The following is a 22,659-nucleotide window of genomic DNA, read 5'->3' on the forward strand; positions in this document are numbered from 1 at the left end:
GTCCTTGATTTCCGTGAGGTTGAGCCAAAGATGGCTCTCAAGCACAACCAGGCTGGCCATGGAACGCCCGATGGCCTGGGCAGTGGCCTTCGTGGCCCGCAGGTCTAGATCGGTGGCGCTGCGGAGATCCTTGAAGGCAGGTGCATAAGTGCCGGACTCGTCCAAGGAGCGGAGGAGTTTGGCCTGGAACACCTGGAAGATCGCCATGGTGTGAAGCGCTGAAGCAGCTTGGCCAGCAGAGGTGTAGGCTCTTCCAGCCAGTGTAGATGAGCTGCCACCGCTTCATCTAGGGGCAGCAAGTGCTCATAGCCCTTTTCTTCTGCGCCGTCGACAGCAGTGAGTGCAGAACGGTGCGTTGTGTGGAGGCGGGCGGAGTACGGAGCGCGCCACGACTTCGTAAGCTCCTCGTGCACCTCGGGAAAAAATGGAGCGGAACGCTGGCGAGGGGCTTGGCGGCGGCCTGGCAGGAACCACTCATCCAGGCGGCTGCGTGATGGCTCCTCCGGCGGGGCCCAGTCGAGGTCTAGCTCTTCCACTGCTCTGGATAGGATGTGGAAGAGCTGTCTCCGACCGGCGAGTTCAGCTGGGTCCGCTGCGGGGCCTCTTCAGACGGCGGCGGGAGCTTCTTGAAAGCGGCGAGCTTTCTCAGGCTTCAGGCGGAGATCAGCAAAGAGATGCGTTGTCGTCGCTGAAGGAGAAAGGACTGAAATCCTATGGCGAAACGCCTGCTTATATAGCCCTTTGCCCCGCCCATTTCGGCGGGAAAGTTTGCGCGCTCTCTCGCCATAGGTCGCGCAGCTATGCCGCGACGTCATTGGTTCAACAACTTGTCTATGAGTGAACCAATGACGATGCAGTTACACTGCGTTATTGAAAAAGGCTTCAGTGACGGGGAAAAAGGGAGACTTTTCCCCATACGCAGTACGAGTGAAGTATCGAAAGGGAAACGTTAACTTCCACGACGTAGTACACAATGCCATAACGTTCTATGACATGACATACTATGCATTATAGTGTAGGAAATTGCGTAGTATGTCATGGTGTAGTGTAGAACATCATGTCATTGTGTACATCATTGTGGAAGTTAATTTTTTGGAGGTACGTCGAATGCATGTTTGTTATTTTACATTATAAAGTATATCTCCAGTTGTGTTAATCTGAAAGTAGATAGTCATATACAGCTAGGATGGCTTAAGGGTGAGTAAATCATGGGACTTCATTTTTGGTTGAACTATCCCTTTAAGTATACTTGCCAAGTATACTTCATGTAGTAAGTATTCTAAAAATGAATGTTCTAGTATGTATACTTGTAAGTGTTCTATTTCAATAGTTCTTGGGACTAAATTGGTCCACTTTTTAGTTTATAAAAGTGTATTTTAAGTGTACACGCATGCGCACACGCACACGCACACACTTAAAATATTAAATTATAAAATTTTTATTAAGTACAAGTATAGGCCCTAATATTCTTATAATTTTATGTATAATTATCAGTTAATTAAGTATAATTTTGTTAAGTATTTCTAAGAAGAACTATAAGTAAAAAGAAGACTGAATGTATGCAATGTTATTTATTTATTTATTTATTTTAAAGAAAAGTAGTAGTATAATATACTTTTTTTGTAAGGGATAGGAGGGGATTTGTGGGACATTCAGTTTAACATATCAACTAATCATGCACTTAAAATATACAAACAAAAAATTAAGATGTATAAAGTCCTTCACAACCAATCAAGACATTACAAGAAAAAGAAAAAAACAAAAAAACAGTGTCTTTCTGGCCTGCTTTAAATAAATAAACAGGAGCTAATTTCAAGTGCACTTTTAGAGACACAGCTCAGTCCAGGAGGATGTGAAACAGCTTATTTTCATAAGAAACACAACATTTACTTTACCTGTTATTGGAAAGGCTGACGGTGGATTACTTCCATCTGAAAGCAATTAGGATGGCTTAAACGCTTGGTGTGAGAAACACAGCTTTCAGGAGGAATGTTTTTGCTCTTTTTCATTCAGGGATTTTGAAGCTCAGGCCCTCAGGGTGAGTAGTTGTTGGTGATCAGCGGACGGCAGCCAGAGATGTCTGGATTTAGGCAATTACCATTAATGAGCTAACCATGTTTACTGGCTTATCAGAGGGCAATTACGGTCGCATATCACAATTCTAAAAAAACTCAGTCTCTGGTAGTCTTCATGGTCTGCTTGAGTCTCAGTTCCTCTGATCTAACCCTGCGTTTGAGAGTTAAAAGCAAACACCACTGGCTCTGTTTGAGTGAAGCATGTGCCATTTAAAAGGCCATTTAAAACCTTGCGATGTAAAATAATTTTAAAAGGTTAAAAAGGCTATAAGTTAGACAATGTCTGAGTCAATGTTAACATCACTAATATTCCCAAACTAAGCTCATCAACAATTTTGCAACACGATATTGCACATTCTTCCATGTTTTATGACATTTTCTAAGTGAAAATTTCAGTGAGTGCCACTAAAAGTGCATTCAGTTTAATTTGAAATAGATGAACATGAATCTGGCAGCAGTTCATTAAATTGGCTGTTATACGTGTTGTAGCAGTTCGGAAATGAAATAACCAGTGAGTGGCACTAAAAGGTTAAAGCTATATTGTGTTTCAAAATAACATACCAGCTACACTAAACCCCGAACACACCCGATAGTGTTAACAAAAGCAAACACAAGGTAAAAACACATTTGCTGAAACAACTGTGCAATTTTATCTTGCTTCTACAAGTCTTTGATATCTTTAATCATGTTAAAGACTCATGTTTAATGGGACTCGTATTGAGCGCTTCACAACACTAGTGCAGTGCTGTACCAGGTGAGCCATCGAGCAAGTTTACTATGTCAGAAAAGCCACACATATGGAGCTACTTATGTGATGCAAATGTCAAAATGTATTAGTTTACAATTCATCGATTATGTTAAAAGTGTTTTAAGCTCATATCATATTGATATGCAAGAAAACCACAAAAAATAAGTCTTTATTAATTGATATGCAATCTGTATTTGACAATATGACAAAAGGATGAAAAGTTGGTGTTTTACTGCCACTAGTGTTTATGTTTTTGGAGTTTTGCAAAAATGTTGGTAGAGGCATTTTTTTTTCAACGAGTCTAGTCTATGTCCAAATCCAAAGAACTCTTTAAATCCTTGCAAATGTACTCTAGGTGGAAAGAGAGGTGTTCTGTAAATGCTTATTACCCCCATCATATCCTTAAATAATTATTTCCTAAGGGGCAAACCAATTAGAAAAAAACAAACTTGGTCTTTAAACATGTTCACAACACATTTTACTTCTGTAATGTGACTGATTTTATCCTGGAACTGACTGGATGGTCATAAGTGATCACTAGGTGACATCAGTTGATAAGATTACAGAGTCGAAGCAAGCTATTACATTTTGATGGAAGATTACTAAAACTTTTTTTTTCCTTTGGAACAATATGCAAACATGACCCTACCTCAAAACGATATTTAAGTGTAAGGCAGTGTAAGGAACATCAAATATTAAAATCTAAATCTTTATATTTATCTAATAATGTACTGCATCAGAAAATGACAGTAATCTGGTGGAAGAAAAGAGCTGTAATAATTATAATAATAAAAAAAGTGCTGTTTACATTGGGTTTCCAGTTGCCATTAGACATGAGTAAGGTTTAGTGTACGTACAGGGAATGTGGTTTGTATAAAGGCATTGACCTTTGGCCATTTCCTCATACTAAAAGGAAATTATATTTTAACAGAGTTTTATTTAGCAGCACTGAGGCAGTATGAGAAGCTGAAAACTTAATGAATAATGTCAAGCTCATTAATCTGAAAACATCTTACCTGTGAACATCTCCTGTGATTCTCACACCAACCCAAAACATGGTCATTCTGAAAGAGACCAAGAAACACATGCAAATGATTGCAATGACAATACAACTTTTTCAACTGTCTCAAGTCACCAAGTATGAATAGTATAAAATAGAGTGGGAATTATATTTTCATATCCCACACTAGAGAAAGTTCTGACAGATGGGGATGAATAAGATGTGTTTTGAGGGTATTGGAAGACTGGAAGTGGTCACTTTGACAATATAAATACAGTAAATAGGTATACTAAAAGCAAAATTGTGTCATGTAGCACAGGCAAAGTGTTGATGAATGAATTGCAATGTAAATATTTATTAAAGGGGTGGTTGATTATGATTTCACTTTTTTAACTTCAGTTAGTGTGTAATGTTGCTGTTTGAGCAGAAAAAAGATCTGCAAAGTTAGGATGCTCAAAGTTCAAAGCAAAGGGAGACATTTTCGTTTAAAGAAATTGCTTTTTAATGATTACAACAAACGGATGGTAGGGGCTACAACGAGCTTCTTCCCGGGTTAGTGACATCACTAACCCTAAAATTGATATAAACACTGTCCCCAAGAACACGCAACAAAGGGGTGAGGCCATGTTATTGCAATACAGAACATAACACAAATGCAATAGCATGTCATAAAAGCAAGATGACAATATAAGTTATAACCGTAATTAAACTAAACTATACCTGTTCTATCTTAATGCAGCATATATTCTCTGGCTCTAGGCATCTTACAAGAGTTATAGATTATCATAACAAAATATGCTAATCAATGACTTTAAGATAGTTAACTCCACATTAGCTACATAAATTCATCAGCTAACCATTCAGAAACGCCCTGTTGCATTCTACATGTCGTCACTTCTTCTTGAGTCTCCACATCATTGTCCGACTCCGGCTTGAACATAAAAAGGTTGAACAGTTTCTGACATTTTCAGTGAGTCTGTGTGAGGTAATCGGAGCTGCTAACACAAGCTCTTGAAACTCCACCCTCTTGGGAGCAGCAGCTCATTTGCATTTAAAGGGACACAAAAAACAGATCGTTTTTGCTCACCCTCAAAAAGAGACAATCTTAACATGCTATAAAAATTATCTTTGGGGTATTTTGAGCTAAAACTTCACATACACACTCTGGGGACATCAGAGACTTATTTTAAATCTTGTAAAAGTGGCATTATATGACCCCTTTAAAACAAGAAGGTAGCAACAGGTGCTTTCAAAACATTTTTGTTTCAAGCCAGTGGTTCGAAGTTGTGTATCAAACTGCTAAATGGTCGCCCCTAGTGAAACATTTTCAAACAGTTGTGATGTAAAAAAAAACACAAAAAAAACCCCAGACTTGTTTACTGAAATCTGTATGAAATCATGAACTAGTGTCTAAATCTTTTTTTTTTAATCTTTGAATCAGTTGAACCAATTGCTTCACAAAATGAATCACTGTATCAAAGCTCTCAAACTCTGGTGACGCCTCCTGGTCAGAATGGTGTAAATGTGTCACGGAGGGCACATAGAAAAGAAGGTAAGATCCAAATGCAGCTTTAATAGGGCAATCCAAAAACGTAATCCATACAGGCAAGAGTCAAAATCCACAGAACAGTCCACACAAAACAAGAAACAGTGAAGCCAGTGACCATAAATGAAACCTCGATAACAAAAGCAAAAACAAACTCAGTATAAATAGACAGACACTAATAACTCTGGGTGCTGGGTGCAATGAAGAGATTATGAGTCCGGGAAGTGGGTGATGGGAAATGAAGTCTGAAATAGTGAGGCAATAGTCGGTGTTGGAGTGCCCTCTAGTGGCTAACTTGGGCACTCCAACTGGTGATCATGACAAAATGCAACAAAAACTCAGCCCAAACATTAATGAAACACCTTTTGCAACTAATTGCAAATGTTTTATTGAAAGAGTTGTCAATTAAAACAATTAACAAATCATCTAATACCATTGTTTTGTTTGTTTTATGGAGAGCTTGGTTAATCAGGCCAATAAGAGACTATTTACAACTCTTCATTATACAAATGTGTCAATCAAAATATCTACAAATGTAGAAAGCTGATCAGAGATTAGGTAAAAAGCTTAATTTCTCTCATCACTAAAAAACATATAATCCCAAAGAATTGCAAATCATGACAGGTTAACAAGTAAAGCCGGGCACACATTTAACGACTAGCTAAAACATTCTAAGACTGTGCTCAACATACAGTGATTGTTTCCTGCGACTGAAGCAGATTTATGTACTTACACATGGAATTTGAACACAGACTATAATTGCAGACTGAACGCAACTGGCTCTGACTGGACGAGTTTGAGCGCGGTCGGTCATAAGTATCGATTTACATTCATAATCGGCATTACAATCGTTAAGTGTGTGCACGGCTTAAGGTAAATCAAGATCAGACAAATGACCCAGGGCTAGAAATACACTGGAAAATGAGAACTAAACTGAAGCACGTCAAAACACGACAATGGCATTGGCCAGCGACATCCCATTTCGTCACTACTGGTGCGACCAGAGTATAAATAGGGTGCCTTTAGTACACATCATCCTCTTTCTTCTCTTCAGGAGCTGTTTGTTTGTTGTGATGTGTCAAAGGCAGTATGGTAGCTAAATCTTTCAGGAAGCGTGTTCACCTATGCCAGGGCTATCTGACACCTGATGACAAATATGAGCTACGCATGATTTGCTTGGGCGAGTCCTCGAGGAGACTGAATGCGAGCATTGCAAGAGTTTTTTTATGAAAACACTCTGCTCTCATTTGTCCCTTCACTGCAAACAAGCCTGCACTGGCCTGTTACAGGCCTACTTAGGGCTAGCGTAAGGGCCCCCAGCAGGCTGCTAGCGCAGAGCCCCTGAGAATTTGCTCATTGGCAAAACGTTAGCCCCTTAGTGCTGGCCCTGCACGGGCAGCCCTCACTTAGCCCCCAGGAATCCCTCACTGGGCCCACACAGGGCCCGCACTATTAATATACAACAATAAATCTGGCAGCACTGGGTGCCAAACATTTACCATTAATGAAAATAAAGGTTAATGATTGTTAAAAAATAAATGGTCAATGACTGGCAGGGGCATCTGCCATTCAAATATGTCCTAAATCGTACTCTGTGAAATGTAAATCTCTTTGATTCTGATAACTACTTGATGATTGAATCATCAATAAGTAATCAATTTCATCTAACCTGAATTTCTCTTGCAATTTTTGTTAAAACAAATGTATATATGCTATAATACAGTTATAGCAGCCAGAGAAACATTAAAGTTAAGAAGTCAAGGGTCAAGAGCCCAACTAAAGCAAACACTCACCTCTATAACGGTGACTTCAAAATTTACTATTGTTCTATTGCTCATAACTTCCTTGCTGTTTGAAGCCAATTTATGCAACTTCAAATTAGATCCAGCCAGCATGTCCTATGTCCTTTTTAGAAGGTTGATTGTCATATCTGAGAAGGGTAAGGATTTCAATCCATCATCCATATAAAAGTCTTGACCAAATTTCTGTTCTCCTTCTTGAGCTGCACGATGAAGACAGTAAATGGCCACTGGGTAAATGGGACTGTTCCCAAATTTTCTTGAAACCAGAGGAACCTGAGGTGGTTCCTGTCTGCAGGTTGAACTTTAAAGCAGTGTAACATTTGTTTTATGTCTACCATGAAGGCAACAGGCTCTTCGTGAACACGCATGAGGACTCCAACTGTTGTTGAGGTCAGGACCCGTCAAGAGAACCTTGTTCAATGATGCACCTTTGCATTGAGCACTCAAGTCAAAGACCACTCGGATCTGGGATGGCTTTTTTGGATGGTATACGCTGAAAGAAGGTAAACCTGTTAATTGGGACCAACTGAAGGAGCTATTTCTGCCTGATCATTTTTTAATAGTTTTTCCATAAAGGCTACAAACTCTTTTTTCATTTCAGGCTTTCTCCTGAAAGATCGTAGAAGTGAACTGATGTGTTCCACAGCTTGTGGACGATTGTTCGAAGATATTGCCTTGGCTGTTTGAATGGGAGTGGGGCAAACCATGAATTTTCCTCATCTTTATAGACTTCTCTGTCCATGATGCTGGAGCCTCGTGCTTGTCTGCCTTCTGTTTCAACTGTACCTGCGCATGTTTTGAGAGTATAGGTTATGTTACACTCTGTAATGCCAAATAGATCGAAGAATTCTGATCATGCGAGTGATCTGTTACTTTGTCTAATATCACATACATTTTGACTGCTTTCTCTGGGTGGCTTTCATGAAATACCTTCACAAGACAAGTACAAGCCGAGGAAACCTCAGATTCCACAGGTATGTCCTTACTCACTTTGTGATCTTCTGATGTAGGAGATTGTGGTTCTCTGATCCATGGTGCTGGACCTGGAAGAAATGTTGCCATGTGGGTAAAGCTGCCACATTCTGAACACTTAACAACCTGATCACAGTTTTTAAAAGAGACCTGGCGATGGCTCTGGGGAAAACAGGTTTGTTTGACCGTCTGTTGCAACAAACACAACCTGGTCTCATGACGAAAATGTACCCGTGGGTACATATCGCTGCAGTTTTGATGCAAAATGTCCACTGAGTGGCGCTAAAAGCATGTTCCTTTTTTTTTTTTTTTTGCCGGAGCAGATAATAGGGTGAAGGCGGTACGTTTTTATGGTGTTGCTTTTTAGACGAATCGCCGTGGTTCTTGAGTTGACATTTGCACTCCGTTGTGTTTTAAAATAACTTCCCACCCATGCTACGCCTAAACCTACCCGATAGTGTTAACAAAAGCAAATGTGATGTAAAAAGCGTCCGTGATCGTATACCGTTTTTCAGCTCATTTAGATCTCTCTTTGTGCTTATTTTTTTTTTTTTTTTTTGACGTCAGTCGTCTTTCACAGGATTCGTACCCAGGCAGTGGGGGAATCGACTCCTCATCGTAAGTCCAACTCCGTATTGGCTGAGCTACCAAGCAAGCTTGGTTGTGGCCAAAACGCATAGAGCCGGAAAGTCCAAAGTACGTTCGTTTACAAATCAGGCACTCTGGTAAGAAGCGTTTTGAATTCGTAACATAATATTGGGCGAAGAAACGTGAAAACGAGTCTTTATGAATGCATAATTCAACCCCGGCTGTCATCGAAACCGTGTGTGAAAACGAGCAAAAGCGCTTATTGACGTTTTACCGGCCTCTAGCGTCCGTTTCAGTCGCAAACTGCAGCGAGACGTACGCATCGGTACGTAATTTTGTGTCTCGTGAAAACGTGCCCATGGGTACGTCTCTCCTATGAGACCAGGTTGAGATTCTTCCTGTACAGGTGAGAGAAAGAAACTTGGATCATTGTGCATTTTAGCTTGCTGACATACAAATTCTACTACGAACTTGAAGAGTGGAAAGGAAACTCTGTAGTCCTCTTTGTACTTAGATCCCACTGTGAGACACTTTTCTTGTAAACTGAACGGCAATTTTTGTATTATCGGATTTACTCCCCGTGGTGTGTCTAGATAGGAAAGACCTGCCAAATCGCCATCCTGCTTAGCTGCTAGGATCTCCATGAGCAAATCTCCCAGCTCGCGCAATCTGTGATTGTCTCTGTTGGATATTTTTGGGAATGCATAGCTCTGATCTGTTTTGCATGCTCAGCTGACTCACACCCCAGCCATTTTACTAGCAAGTCCATCTCCTCACTAGGTGAGAGGTTAAGGTCTTTAGTGGCATTTATGAAGGATGCCCTCCATGCTCTGAAAGTCTCTGGACGATCATTAAACTGCTTAAGGCCGGTGGACACTAATTCACATCTTCCAATAAACTTGACGACATCAGACATTTGGTTATTTGCATGCGGATTACCTTGATACAGTCCAGCTTGTAAGGGTGTAGATGACTGAGATGGAGAATAGTCAAACATCACTCACCTGTCTCCGCTCCTTTCCTCGCTGCATTAAAATGTTGTAGATCGTGGGTGATACACATCTTGAGGTGACCTGTACGCCTGACAGTGCTGGACGCCTCATGCTGGACTGAGCGTGTAAAGTGTACATCTCTGGACTGCGAAATGGTAGGGTGCTACATGCTCTCTGCATTGACAGGCTGAGACTTGGGTGGTGTGGCATAAAAACTATGCTGACTCTCCTGCTGCAATTCAGTAGTCTGTGTTTGTTGCAATTCTGAAATGTTTATGCCTCTGTTATCATAAAATGGCCCATCCAGCACTGGCATTTGTGTATCCATGACACTATCCACTTGTCCCGATAAGTAAGCTTGTTTGTGTTCTGTTGTGTCCTCTATAGGTAGCTCTATTACACTCAAATGTGTTCTACTTTTTTGCTCTGCAGCTGTTTCTAAGGCCTTTGCTTGTATGACCGTGACTCTCTTTTCCAGCCTTAAAGTCTCTAATGATGCTTCAAGCTGTGCTTGTTGTATTTTCAGTTCATTTTCTTTCTTAGCAAATGCTATTACCGCTTTAGCCGCTTCAGCCTCTGCTCTAACCATTGCTGTGACTGTGGTTACGGTCGATGAGCCTCATGAGTGCCGTGACGAACATGATGCATTAGATGCCCTCAAAAGCCAGTATGGGCCCCGCAGGGGCATGTTTGCAGGGTTTTCTCGGGGGAATTTGGATAATCATCTGTCACCCTGTGGATCAGGAACTACTTCAGCTGAGGCGAAGAGGAGTCTGAGATCGTGGGGTTCTCAGATGGAGCTAGCCAAGGAATTTGAGAGAGGTATGGCTATTTCTCATTCTTTGGTAGCTGAAAGCACTCATGAGCCTTCCGTTTCTTCCCGATCTGCATGCTGAGGTGGAAAGATCATGGAGGAAGCCATATTCGGCCTGTAATCATCCATTTCAGCATGCTAATTATGCTAGAGTGGAGGGGATGCTTGAGCATGGATATGAGTTGATGCCACCAGTTGAAGAGATGCTGGCTAGCTATCTCCCGCTGGGAGAGGCATCGACGTTGAAGGCTCCCACTCTGCCGACCAAACCGCTGTGCAAGACATCACATTGTCTTCACATGGCAGTACACGGCAGCGGGTCAGGCTGGGGCTGCACTGTACACTATGGCAATGTTGCGTACCTATAGGTAGAGCAGTTGCCTAAGGCCTCTGGCTTTGAGGAGGTACCTCCATTACCATAACATTCCCCAATATGCTAGTCCACTAATTAAGATGGGCAGCAAAATAAAAGGCTCTTTTTCCATTTGATATAGATGAATTGACACTCACCTGTAATGAAACCAACTTCTGAATATATGAAAAAAATGCAACTTTTCTACAGCTGACATACTTTAAGTCATTGAATTATGATCCCGCCGAAAGGAACACATCTTTTGGGGGGTGCAAAGCGAAAGGCTAAACAGGCATTCAAAGAAGTGCAGTTCGTAATGTAGGCATGTGAGCTGTCATCATCTCTTTTGGATTGATTGTAATGTATTCTAAAATATAAACATGTTCTGTCAATCACCATCATTTCTGATCATCATTTCTGATCAATAGATCATTTGCTGGTTTATTATGAATTTAAAAGTGCATGAGTTCTGTCGATACGTCCAGATTGTTAGACAGTTGAATTTGTGTGTACAATGAATGACATCGGGTTGGGATCTGACTAGCAAGATACTGAGGTAAAAGCAAAGTTTGTATTCAAAGTCAAAGAGCAAACACACTGGAGTATTTTTTAATATTTTTAAAAAAAGTACCTCAACTGTCTGTATCTTTTAAATTGTGCTGTTTACATTTCTGTTCTAACACAATTTGTTTTCAAAATGTAAATATAGTCGTTATATTTATTGAAAAATAAGCATACAATTTTATGAAGTAATTAAGTCTATTTCTGCTTAGTAGTTTGTCTCTTTCACTTTCACTAGCAGTTGATTTGTGTAGGCTATATAGTGCATATTTGAGGTACTGCACTGCAATACATATGAAGATATAGCCAATATTTGATTAAGAAGGGGGAAATCCTGTCCAAAAAATTATTAAGGCATGATGTTCATTTACTGAAGTGGTTTTCCTTTTTCTTTCATTTTTTCTTTCATCCGTGACCGACAGAGGTCTTGGCGGCAGGGATAAAATCTTTAACAATGTCTGAGATAGGAAAATCTAAAGTGTAGAATTGGATGCACAAAAATCGTATGATGCAAGTTGTACCAACAGCTCATGTCCTATACAAATCAAGGATAAACACTGCGGCGCGCTTCTGCCAGCCAATGTTAATGAGCTGACTATAGCGAGCTATTTGAAAAGACTCAAACGGACACAGGCAGATCGTGTGAAAGACTGGATTTTTCTCTCTCGATCAGGTAGGGTACAAGTGATTTCTAAACATTTCAGCCGGTTCTAATTTGATTTTTGGATGCTGTGAATGTTTAGCTAAAAAGACTGCCACTCCAGTTTAGCGTTTTTTGTCTCTATAGTTAAAATTCTGGCTATACTTTCGTTATTTTAATAAATAAATAAAAATTAAAGATATTATCACTCTGGGTTATCTAATTTAACTAGTTGTGGCTTGTGTTTTGAATATGTTCCCCTGCACTTCAGACATTTTGCAGTTGTAATTTGGCTATTTTTAGGACGATATTCTGTTCTAATTAAATTCTGTAAATTATTTGATTAAAAAATTATAAAAAAATGATTAAATTTTTTCATCTATGTTGCGCTGTAGATAAGTTAAAGCTTGCTCGCACAGGCAATTTAGTCGATTTAATTTGATTTGCCGATATATGAAATGCATATCTATCTGCAGTGTGGCCTTTCTGAAGTTATTTATATATATAGCCTATATATATTAAAGTTTATTGATCCAAAATGTTTTTATTAATTTTCTTCTATATCTTTGTGTGGTGGTAGGCTACATTGTGGCTGTGAATGTTTATCCAAATTCCCTTTCATTTGTTTAAAAAAGATAAAATCATTGTCAGTTTCGTCTATCACTTGACAGGCAGTTTGGTCGCTTTATTAGAAAGTTGTTTCTCTGTGCTGTGTGTGAAAGAAAATAAAGGATAAAAGTTGTCTTAAGCCATTGGTATAGGCCTTACTTCATTTTCCGTGTCCTGCTCCATCTCATGCACAGTTCAGCGCGCGAACGTTTCAAAGTCCGTGAGCACTATCTAGTGGACTATCAAATCAATTGCGTCCTTGGACACAGTGTCTTGTTCCCATTCGAAAGGGAACCATGGTTACATTCATAACCCGATTTGTATGGAGGCCAAGAGAGCTCAACAAGCTGCAACAGAAGAAAACACATGCAAATAGAAAAAACACCAGCAAATTAAGAAAACATCTTCATCAGTCAACACATGTGCTGCAAATACTCATTATGCAACCAAACACAGAAACACACATTGAAAATACTCACAATGCACATACGATCGGGATGTTAAAACAAACAAAACAGTTGATAATACCAAGAACATCAAAATTGACTGCTTTGGAACAGTCTTCCTAGCATTGTTCGGGAAGCAGACACACTCTGTCAGTTTAAATATAGACTAAAAGCACATCTCTTTAACCTGGCATTCACATAACACATCTCTTTAACCTGGCATACACAACACATTATCTACTTCTATAATTCAAATCATGTAAATTGTTAGGCTGCATAAATTAGGTCAGCTGGAACCGGGAACACTTCCCATGACACCTTATGTACTGCTACATCATAAGAAGAATCACATCTGCACTAATATTAGACTCTCTCTGTTTATCCCGAGGTTTACTGTAGTCTGCCAGATCCAGGCCGTATACAGATGAGATGAAAGACCTGCGCCTAGACACGACGACAACGCAGCCCTGAAGTGTCAACTAAACTGTCCCCTGTGAAGAAACACTTCCCTTTCCTTTCCCTTGTGACAGGGGAGTCCACTGGAGGCGAGCATAGTTTAGAACCCAAGTGCAGTTTATTGACATTAATCCAAAAGACAAATATAAACAGAAACAAAGATGTGACTTGGCATGGCATGGCATGGCTTAGCTTAGCTTAGCTTAGCTTAGCTTAGCTTAGCTTAGCTTAGCTTAGCTTAGCTTAGCTTAGCATGTCGTGTCATGTCATGTCATGTCATGTCGTGACTAGAAAACAGAAACTACACTCACCGAAAGCAGGTTACATAAAACAAAGCTAGACAAGAGAACAATGAAACATTAGGGCTATTTATACAAAGGGACTAATGACAAACAAGGAACACCTGTGAACAATGAAGACAAAGGACCAATGGCAAGACAGAACTGAAATCACATGACAATAACAACCAATCAGAACATGACACATGAGACAGGGGAAGCACATGACATGAACACATGAGGGCAATGGAATCACATGACAAAACACATGGCAAACAAGGAAAACAAACAAAGCATAACAATGAAAACAAACCATAAACTGTGAACATGAAACAATAGCAAAACAAGACATGACATGACATCCCTATGTATAGATAAAACTTTATCAAAATGATTACAGTTTGGATCCTTGGAAACGACTAAAAATTCTGTATTATGCGGGCGAGACAAGTAATTTGGCGATGCCACTTTATAAAAAAAGACTAAGCGTCTGTGCACATACACATTCAAATGCGCATCCTTATAGGCTAAACACGTAAATGTATGGCAAGAACATGTTAAAAGTCTTCTGTTTTCAGTTAAAAAGATGTAATTTAAGTGGCCTCTAAGTTAATAATTAATGATTTTTACAAGGTAAGTGATTCAATCAAAAACTAGCTTGATAAAAACTTTTTCCTAGAGTTGCTGTAAAGCCAAAACAATCTCTGGCCATTAATTTTCTTATTATCACTGTGAAGCTGCTTTGAAACAATCTGTATTGTAAAAAGCGCTATATAAATGAAGATGACTTGAGATGGCTCACATTTCAGGTCATCGACAACACCACTGGTTTGTCTCACCCAAGTTTGTCACTTGTTGGGGTCCCTTAGAAACATTTCTGTTGTGGTCTTTGCAATTTGCATTTCTGTATTTGGTTGCATTGTGAGTATTTGCAGCACAAGTGTTGTCAAACTGATGAAAATGTTTAATTTGCTGGTGTTTTGTCTATTTACATGTGTTTTCTTCAGCTGCATTGCACTGAGCTCTCTCAGCCTCCGTGGTTTTAACTGTTTAACACAAGATCACCAGTCTCCTATCAGTTATTGCTGTTAAATGTAAATTTCTAACAAATATTTGCTGTGGGCCTTAAGCTTGAGGTCAGAACTCCTTCCAGCGTGGGGTGAAGTGGGCAAGAATGAATCACACCACAAGAAGCAAACACACCATAACCACAGCCTCAAGCGTACGTCAACACCAAACCAAACACTTTTTTGGAAAAGTGCTGGTGAGGAGTTAACCATAGCTAATAAATGACGTCCAGAAGTGTCTGTGTTTAGACTTCTATAACTGTATGTCCTAGTGTCAGCATGCACCACAAACATAAAGACTCCTCTGTAACTTCATTTAAAATGCAATCTAAATACTGCTCTAAAATGATGGTAAACGCAAACACACATAAGAGCGATCACCATGCAGGCGAACGCCACAGTAATTCTCCAGACACTCCCTCTGGGTAACCAATATTTATCCTCAGCAAACGTGAGTCACGCCTCCTCTGAGGTCGCACAAGGCTTTTGTGAGGGTTTAATTAGGACTTAATTAGGGACAGAGATAGAGCCCATTGTGTGTCATGAAGTCCCCAGAAGTGATCTCCAAAGGAATGCTTTAGCATAACATCATCTCAGGAGATCGCATCAAGGCTAAATCCTTCTTGATTAGCTTCCCAGACTAAAGCTCTCACTCCACACCTTCAAACTAAACCAACTAAATCTGTGACACTTACAGGTTTGTTTCACAAACTTTCATGAAGAGAAAAGAATAAATCCTGTAAGGTTTGTTTTATATAGGCTTGTTTCTTTAAACACAGAAAACAAAAAGGTAAAATTGAAGATAAATCCTTAGTCTTTGGGGCTGAAGACAAAGTCCTGTCCACTTAAAAGAGAACAGAGATTTTGTCCCTTTATGAGAGATTTAGATTGAATCATGAAAACATTTATCCAAAAACTTTCTGTAGGCTGCTATACATCACTGTGGGAAAACAGTTAATGTATATTAAATAACCACAAGTAATCATTAGTGTGGGTTATGAACTATGATGTGTTTGCTTGGACAGATGAGGATAAATAAATGATAGAGCTAAAACTCAGCTCAAGGGTCTGTCTGTGTCATGTGTCTTCTGAAGCCCAGCCAAAACTAATATACACTTACCATATAACTGATTTATACTTGAAATAAACTCAAGTTAATCTATCAGCTATCTGAAAAGCATTGTTAAAAAGGTCAGCAATAAAAAAATTAAGTCATTGCTTATGTCTCGTACGTCTCATCTTCATGTCTCTTAAGCTGTTTTTGTCCATATTCTGAATGACAATGGCACCCAAAACTTTAAAAGAAATTTTCTTCATTCACTCAAATCAAATGAAAGGGTTGACCAAAAATGAAAATTTGATCTCTTTATCTCTTTATATGATAATAACACACACACACACACACACACACACACACACACACACACACACACACACACACACACACACACACACACACACACACACACACACAGAGAGAGAGAGAGAGAGAGAGAGAGAGAGAGAGAGAGCTCATTAAATATGGTTTCCTCTTTTAGGTGAACTAACCCTTTAATATGGCAACATTAACCTCAAACTTCCACTAATCCTAAACCTCATTGGTTCTCGTGTAGTACACTGTACACACAGTGGATTTACCATTGGGCTAAACTGAGATTACCTTACAAAAAGCTCAATAGTTTACAATGACTTGAGTCATTACTAGTTATCATGCTTTTCAGAGTTCCAAATAATTAATAATTTCTTCTGAAGGATTTGGTAATACTTGAGTCATTACTAGTGGGTACCATGATCTTCACTTTAGAATTAATTATACATTATGCATTATTCACATTAATTATGAACCTGTATATAGTAGTTCTTAGTAGTCCTCTATGAGGCAGTGAAAAAAATAGTAGTTACTGATTAGCTAATAGTAAACTACCTCATTCAACAGAGTACTATTACTTACTAATTGGTTAATTAGAGTTTCTTGTTAGCTAATAGTAGTCACTAGAATGTTAATATTGCATTACTCATTTGTTCCTGTGTTCTGTGTGAGTTATTCATTATAGAAGGACAAGTGTTCTAAATTTTTACATTATAATAATTATTTTTTTAATGACAATTATGTTCTTATTTGTTTTTTAAATTTAAAAATTTAAATGGTGGCTGTCATAACATGACAGATTTATTCAAACAGACAATAAATACTGAAGAACGGGCAGAGCTGGGTAGTAACTGATTACATGTAATCTGGATTACGTAATCAGATTCCAAAAATTAAGTACTTGTAATTAGATAATTACATTTTTAGACTACTACAGTTACCTTTTTATTGATTACATGATTACATGTTATTTCCACAATGGCAGTAAATTTGTTATGATCACCACCTGTTCCTGTCAGTTCCTGGACTACACTTCCCATAATCCTCCCGGCTTATCACCTGCACTCACTCCACAATCACTCCACACTAATCACCACACACAGCTGCAGAACATTACCAGGACTATAAAGGACTTTCACACACACCACCTCACCGCAAAGTCTTGTTTTCACTTGTGTTACATTTCTGAGCGTTTCCTTGTATCCTGTTTGCCTGTCTGTGATTGATCTTGCCTGATTCCTGTTTTACGACCCATTGCTGCCTGCCTCGATCCTTGCCTGTACCCTGACTACGACTCTGCCTGTTCCTTATTGCTCCTGTTTGTTCCTGTTTGTTCCTGTTTGACCCGGCCTGAACGACCACGCCTACTTCTAATAAAACGCTGCAGTTGGATCTTACTCTGAGTCCTGCCTTCGTTACAGAAGACTTCGCCATACCCAGATCCAGCAGCTTCTGTGAGCGTTTCCAGTCTCAGCATGGACCCCGCAATACGTCTCATTCGCCTTCGTTAAGGTAACTGTACCCTGTAGGACCATATTCAGAAGTTTCTGGACATTGCTTACTATTCAGATTTGCCTGACTGTGTCTTGATAGACTTTTTTGTGATGGCGTTAACCAACCACTCCAAAATAAACTACGACAAGAAGGACCACGTTTATCACTCAGCGGTTTTATGGGTTATGCGTTAACTGTGGGCTCTCCATTCACTGTGGGTGTCGCGAAGAAATGCGACACCACGGTGAATTATGTAATGGCTGCCACACCAATGGACACTCACAAAATGGCAGCTACCATCACAACAACACCAAGTCAAAAGACAGTTGATCTTCATGAGCAACGTCACGTCTCCGCTGATCGCCCAGAGCAACGTCACGTCTCCGCTGATCGCCCAGAGCAACGTCACGTCTCCGCTGATCGCCGAGAGCAACGTCACGTCTCCGCTGATCGCCCAGAGCAACGTCACGTCTCCGCTGATCGCCCAGAGCAACGTCACGTCTCCGCTGATCGCCCAGAGCAACGTCACGTCTCCGCTGATCGCCCAGAGCAACGTCACGTCTCCGCTGATCGCCCAGAGCAACGTCACGTCTCCGCTGATCGCCCAGAGCAACGTCACGTCTCCGCTGATCGCCCAGAGCAACGTCACGTCCCTGCTGCTGTTCCAGAGCAGCCCTCTCTCCTTGTCAGTTCTGTCATGGCCAAGAGGGCTGTTTTCACTTTTTATGTCTTGGCTGTCATGCGTGCGTGGAGGATGTACTCGAGCTCTATGGACTTGGGAGCAGTCTGCCAGCCCGAGCCCACTGTTGTCCCAGAGCAGCCCGCTGTTGTCCCAGAATGGCCTGCTGCCGTCTCAGAGCAGCCGTTTGCACCGCTCTCCGCTTCGCTCTCAAGCCCGCCGGTCGCAACGCACTCAAGTTCGGTGGTCGCAATGCACCTCATCTGTCTGGATGCCATGGACAAGATGGCTGTTTTGCCAGTGCCCATGGGCAAGATGGCCGCCCCTTTGGTGTCAAGGAACATAGGGGGTGTTCCAGCCATCGAGTCCGCTCCAGAACCTGTGCTACTTGACCTGCTGGCGCCCCACGAGCTCCTTGTCCACGAATCGACCATGGCCACCGTTGATTTCCCCAAGAACTTTTTTTGGGGGGGGCAGTATACCTAAGGGTGGGGAGCTTGTGGGTGGGGACCGTGCCCGGCCACTGCCTTTTAGGGCCTTTGAACTGTCAAGGCCATTTGTGAACCCTGACCCTCCGTGGTCTTTTATGGACTCTGACCTGCTGTGGCTGCCCAGGCCACCTGACCCGCCGTGGCTGCCCGTGGCACCTGACCCGCCGTGGCTGCCCGTGGCACCTGACCCGCCGTGGCTGCCCGTGGCACCTGACCCGCCGTGGCTGCCCGTGGCACCTGACCCGCCGTGGCTGCCCGTGGCACCTGACCCTCCGTGGCTGCCCGTGGCACCTGACCCTCCGTGGCTGCCCGTGGCACCTGACCCTCCGTGGCTGCCCGTGGCACCTAACACTCCGTGGCTGCCCGTGGCACCTGACCCTCCGTGGCTGCCCGAGTTCCTGGACCTGCATTGGGGACCCTTTTCCGGTCTGCATGCAGGTCCCCAATGCACCCATCCCCCCTCCCTAGCTTTTCCTTTTACGCCGCGAGGACGCGCCTTCCGTGTCGCATTGGGTTCTCAGCTCAATCCAATTCAGATACACTCTCCAGTTTCACCCGAACCCTCCTTGCTTTGATGGGGTTCACCCCGCTGTCACAAACAGTGCCCTAGAAGCTTCTGTTTTGCAGCAATAAGTGATTCCTTCATACTTGGACCGCGGCTTCTTCAGCTGCTACTTTCTCATTCCAAAGAAGGATGGGGGTATGCGCCCTACATTGGACCTGCATTGCCTGAATTTTTCCCTCTACAAGGGGAAGTTCAAGATGCTGACGTTAAAAACTATCCTGGTGCAGATTCGAACAGGGGACTGGTTTGTCACTGTGGACCTGAAGGACGCCTATTTCCACATCCAGGTCATTCCATGGCAAAGGAAGTTCCTCAGGTTTGCCTTTGGGGGCATTCGTATCAGGTCCTTCCATTTTGTCTAGCTTTGGCTCCGCGGACGTTCTCCTAGTCCATGGATGCAGCTCTGGCCCCCTTGAGGCTCCAGGGCATCCATGTACTAAATTATCTAGATAACTGGCTCATTCCAGAGAGTTGATGTGTCGTTACAGTGACGTCCTTCACCACCACCACCTCCGGTCTCAGGTTGAATGCTCAGGAGAGTGACTTAGCTCCTTCTCAGCAGACCACTTTCATGGATGTCCAATTCGATTTTCTCATGATGCAGGCCCATCTGGCCCCTGCTCGAGTTTCCAGTCTCCATGCGTGCTTGGCCCATTTCAGGCTTGGTTATTATGTTGCAGTGGGACTATACACAGCGTGAAACTATGCAATTACATGAAACATGGTACATTTCAGCAAGTTGTACTGTATCTTTCAACATTCCTTCTGATCTTCATTCATGTTTATTTGGTGCTGTAACTAGTGGTAAAGAGGAAGAGATGATGAGTTCACAAAGCCGCTTGAACCGAGGCACTACAGCGATCTGCCATGATACGATCATGCCAAGAACATCAAAACCACATTTATTATTTGAATTCATAATAAAATGGACAGATTTTGAAATCTGAGACTTGTTTCATATCAAAAGTAACAAAGCACAAAGCTTATAGTGATTTATTGGATGAGGCAGGCTACAAAGTTTTGTTCATTCATCAACTGAAAACAGCATACATTTAGGAATTTTGCTGTAAAGTGAGGATGCTTTAAAAATAAAATCATGATATTTTTTTTTTTTTTTTTTTTTTTTTAATCAATGAATGTCAATTACTTAAATCACATCACTATTTGGCAAGTCACCCTTTGCCTATTGTCACAGTTTGTGGTTGTAGAGAGTGCACAACAAAGGAATAGCAACAAAATATTCTTTATTCAAAACCACAATGAAACTCAGGAGATTGACAGACAAAACACAACAATGTAATACACTGATGCAAACATTACTGGACAAAGAAATAAGGAGAACTAAGGGTTTAAATGACTGCAATCTAATTGGAAGAACAGAAACAGGTGTGGGATAATTAGTCTAGCTAATGATCAGGAACACAGGCAAACAGAGTAGAACAGGAGAATAGGACATAACAGAGGTTACATGTTACACCTAGTTTGCAGGAACAATTATTTGAAATTGTTTGAAAATGTATATTTTTTACTGGCACACTGAAGCAAAATACATAAATATCCATCTGTAAATATCCAAATACATAAATATCCATACTGTACTTTTTTATGTTCTTCATCAAATACAGTACAGTGCAGAGCTGTTTTAATGCAGATAAATCACACCACAACGATGCGGGCTAACATATCTAAACACACTATGACATCTGCAGGGCCATTTCTAGACATTTGGAGGCCCTTTAAGCATATTACTGTAATTATCTAAATTATTTTCACTAGAGTTGGTTTGATTGGGTATTACGTCAAAATATGTCTGGTAGTGTTTTTAATACTGTGCATTATGTTTGTGTATAGTTGATTGTTTTTTTCATGATTGTTTTTTGGTATCACTTTTGAATACTTAAATATTCAGTCCCTATAATTATATTTGCTGTTGCCAAAATTCATGTCTGAATACACAGATGAGTCAGAACATTATGACCACCTAACTAATATGCTGTTGGCCCGCCATGTGCTGGGAAAACAGCACTGACGTGCCGAGTCATGGACTCTACAATAGCCCTGAATGTGTCCTGTGGTATCTGGCACCAAGACATTGGCAGAGGATCCTTCATGTCCAAAGTGTGCCACAGTAGACCTTCTGTTGGCTAGGCCCAGATGGGATGGCCTCCGTTGCCCTCGTGCATCGATAAGCCCTGGGTGCCCAACACCATTGCCGATTTGTGGTTTGTCTCTCCTCCTCAGACCACTGTTGGTGAATTTTCACCACTGCTGACCGGGCGCAACACACAAGCTTTGCCATGTAGCGTATGCACACGTATCAGGATAATCAATAAACTTTGGAGTTTTCAGAACGCTTTTAACCTGATGAACTTTGTTTCTTAATCACTAAATCGGCTCCGAACTGTCTACTAAAGATGAGCCCACTTGACACCTTTGTGGCCCTCCGAGGTAACACAGCAGGCCCAATTTCCTTGCTCTTAGGACATCAAAGGGGCCCCTCATGTGGACTACGGGCCAGATCCACATTCCAGCACCCACACACACTGGCACACACAGACACACATACAGAAACACACAAACATACACTTTTAACTGCATACATATATATATATATATATATATATATATATATATATATATACCACCACTATGCTGTGTAGTGATTTTTACTTTGTCCATCCAAGGACGCGAAGTAAAATAGGGATTGGTACTCACGTCACCGCTGACGTTGTGATTTTGGATCACACGTCTCTTAAGGTGTGGTTATGAGTACATCAGATAACCACTTTCCCCCCCTTTCCCTAGTTCAGGGCACCAGTCAGGGTCTTTCACTCCCTACAGGGGCTTTCATTCATTTAGAATTAATGTAAAGTGGTCAGCTGATTTATTTGAAAGATTGGTGAAATTGCTAACTTGTAGAGCCTTTTCTGTATTATCAGCACAAGGAAGACACAAGTGTAATAAAATAAATTTTATTAACAAAAAGATAAACAAGAATAACTAACACAACTACTAAATGAATACCATGAATGATAAAGGAATAAAGTGCATAAGATACATAGAATACGAGTGATTAAGTTGAGTGTGGCTATGGAAGAGTTACGTTATCTTAGGG

At 41.1% G+C, this 22,659-nt stretch overlaps 1 protein-coding gene across 3 annotated transcripts in view; it reads right to left on the reverse strand.

Annotated features, from left to right (window-relative positions):
* anos1b (anosmin 1b) overlaps positions 1-22,659 on the reverse strand; it is a 131,786-nt gene that overhangs the window by 99,197 nt on the left and 9,930 nt on the right. For all 3 annotated transcript variants that reach the window (XR_010896243.1, XM_067398476.1, XM_067398475.1), the window contains exon 2: positions 3,840-3,887. Coding sequence is in view for 2 of the 3 variants with exons in the window: in XM_067398476.1 (XP_067254577.1) it covers positions 3,840-3,887 (48 nt within the window). In the remaining variant the exon portion in view is untranslated. The remainder of the gene's footprint in view (positions 1-3,839; positions 3,888-22,659) is intronic.

Source organism: Chanodichthys erythropterus, chromosome 10 (assembly GCF_024489055.1).
Source record: "Chanodichthys erythropterus isolate Z2021 chromosome 10, ASM2448905v1, whole genome shotgun sequence".
In the NCBI taxonomy this organism is placed as follows: Eukaryota; Metazoa; Chordata; class Actinopteri; order Cypriniformes; family Xenocyprididae; genus Chanodichthys; species Chanodichthys erythropterus.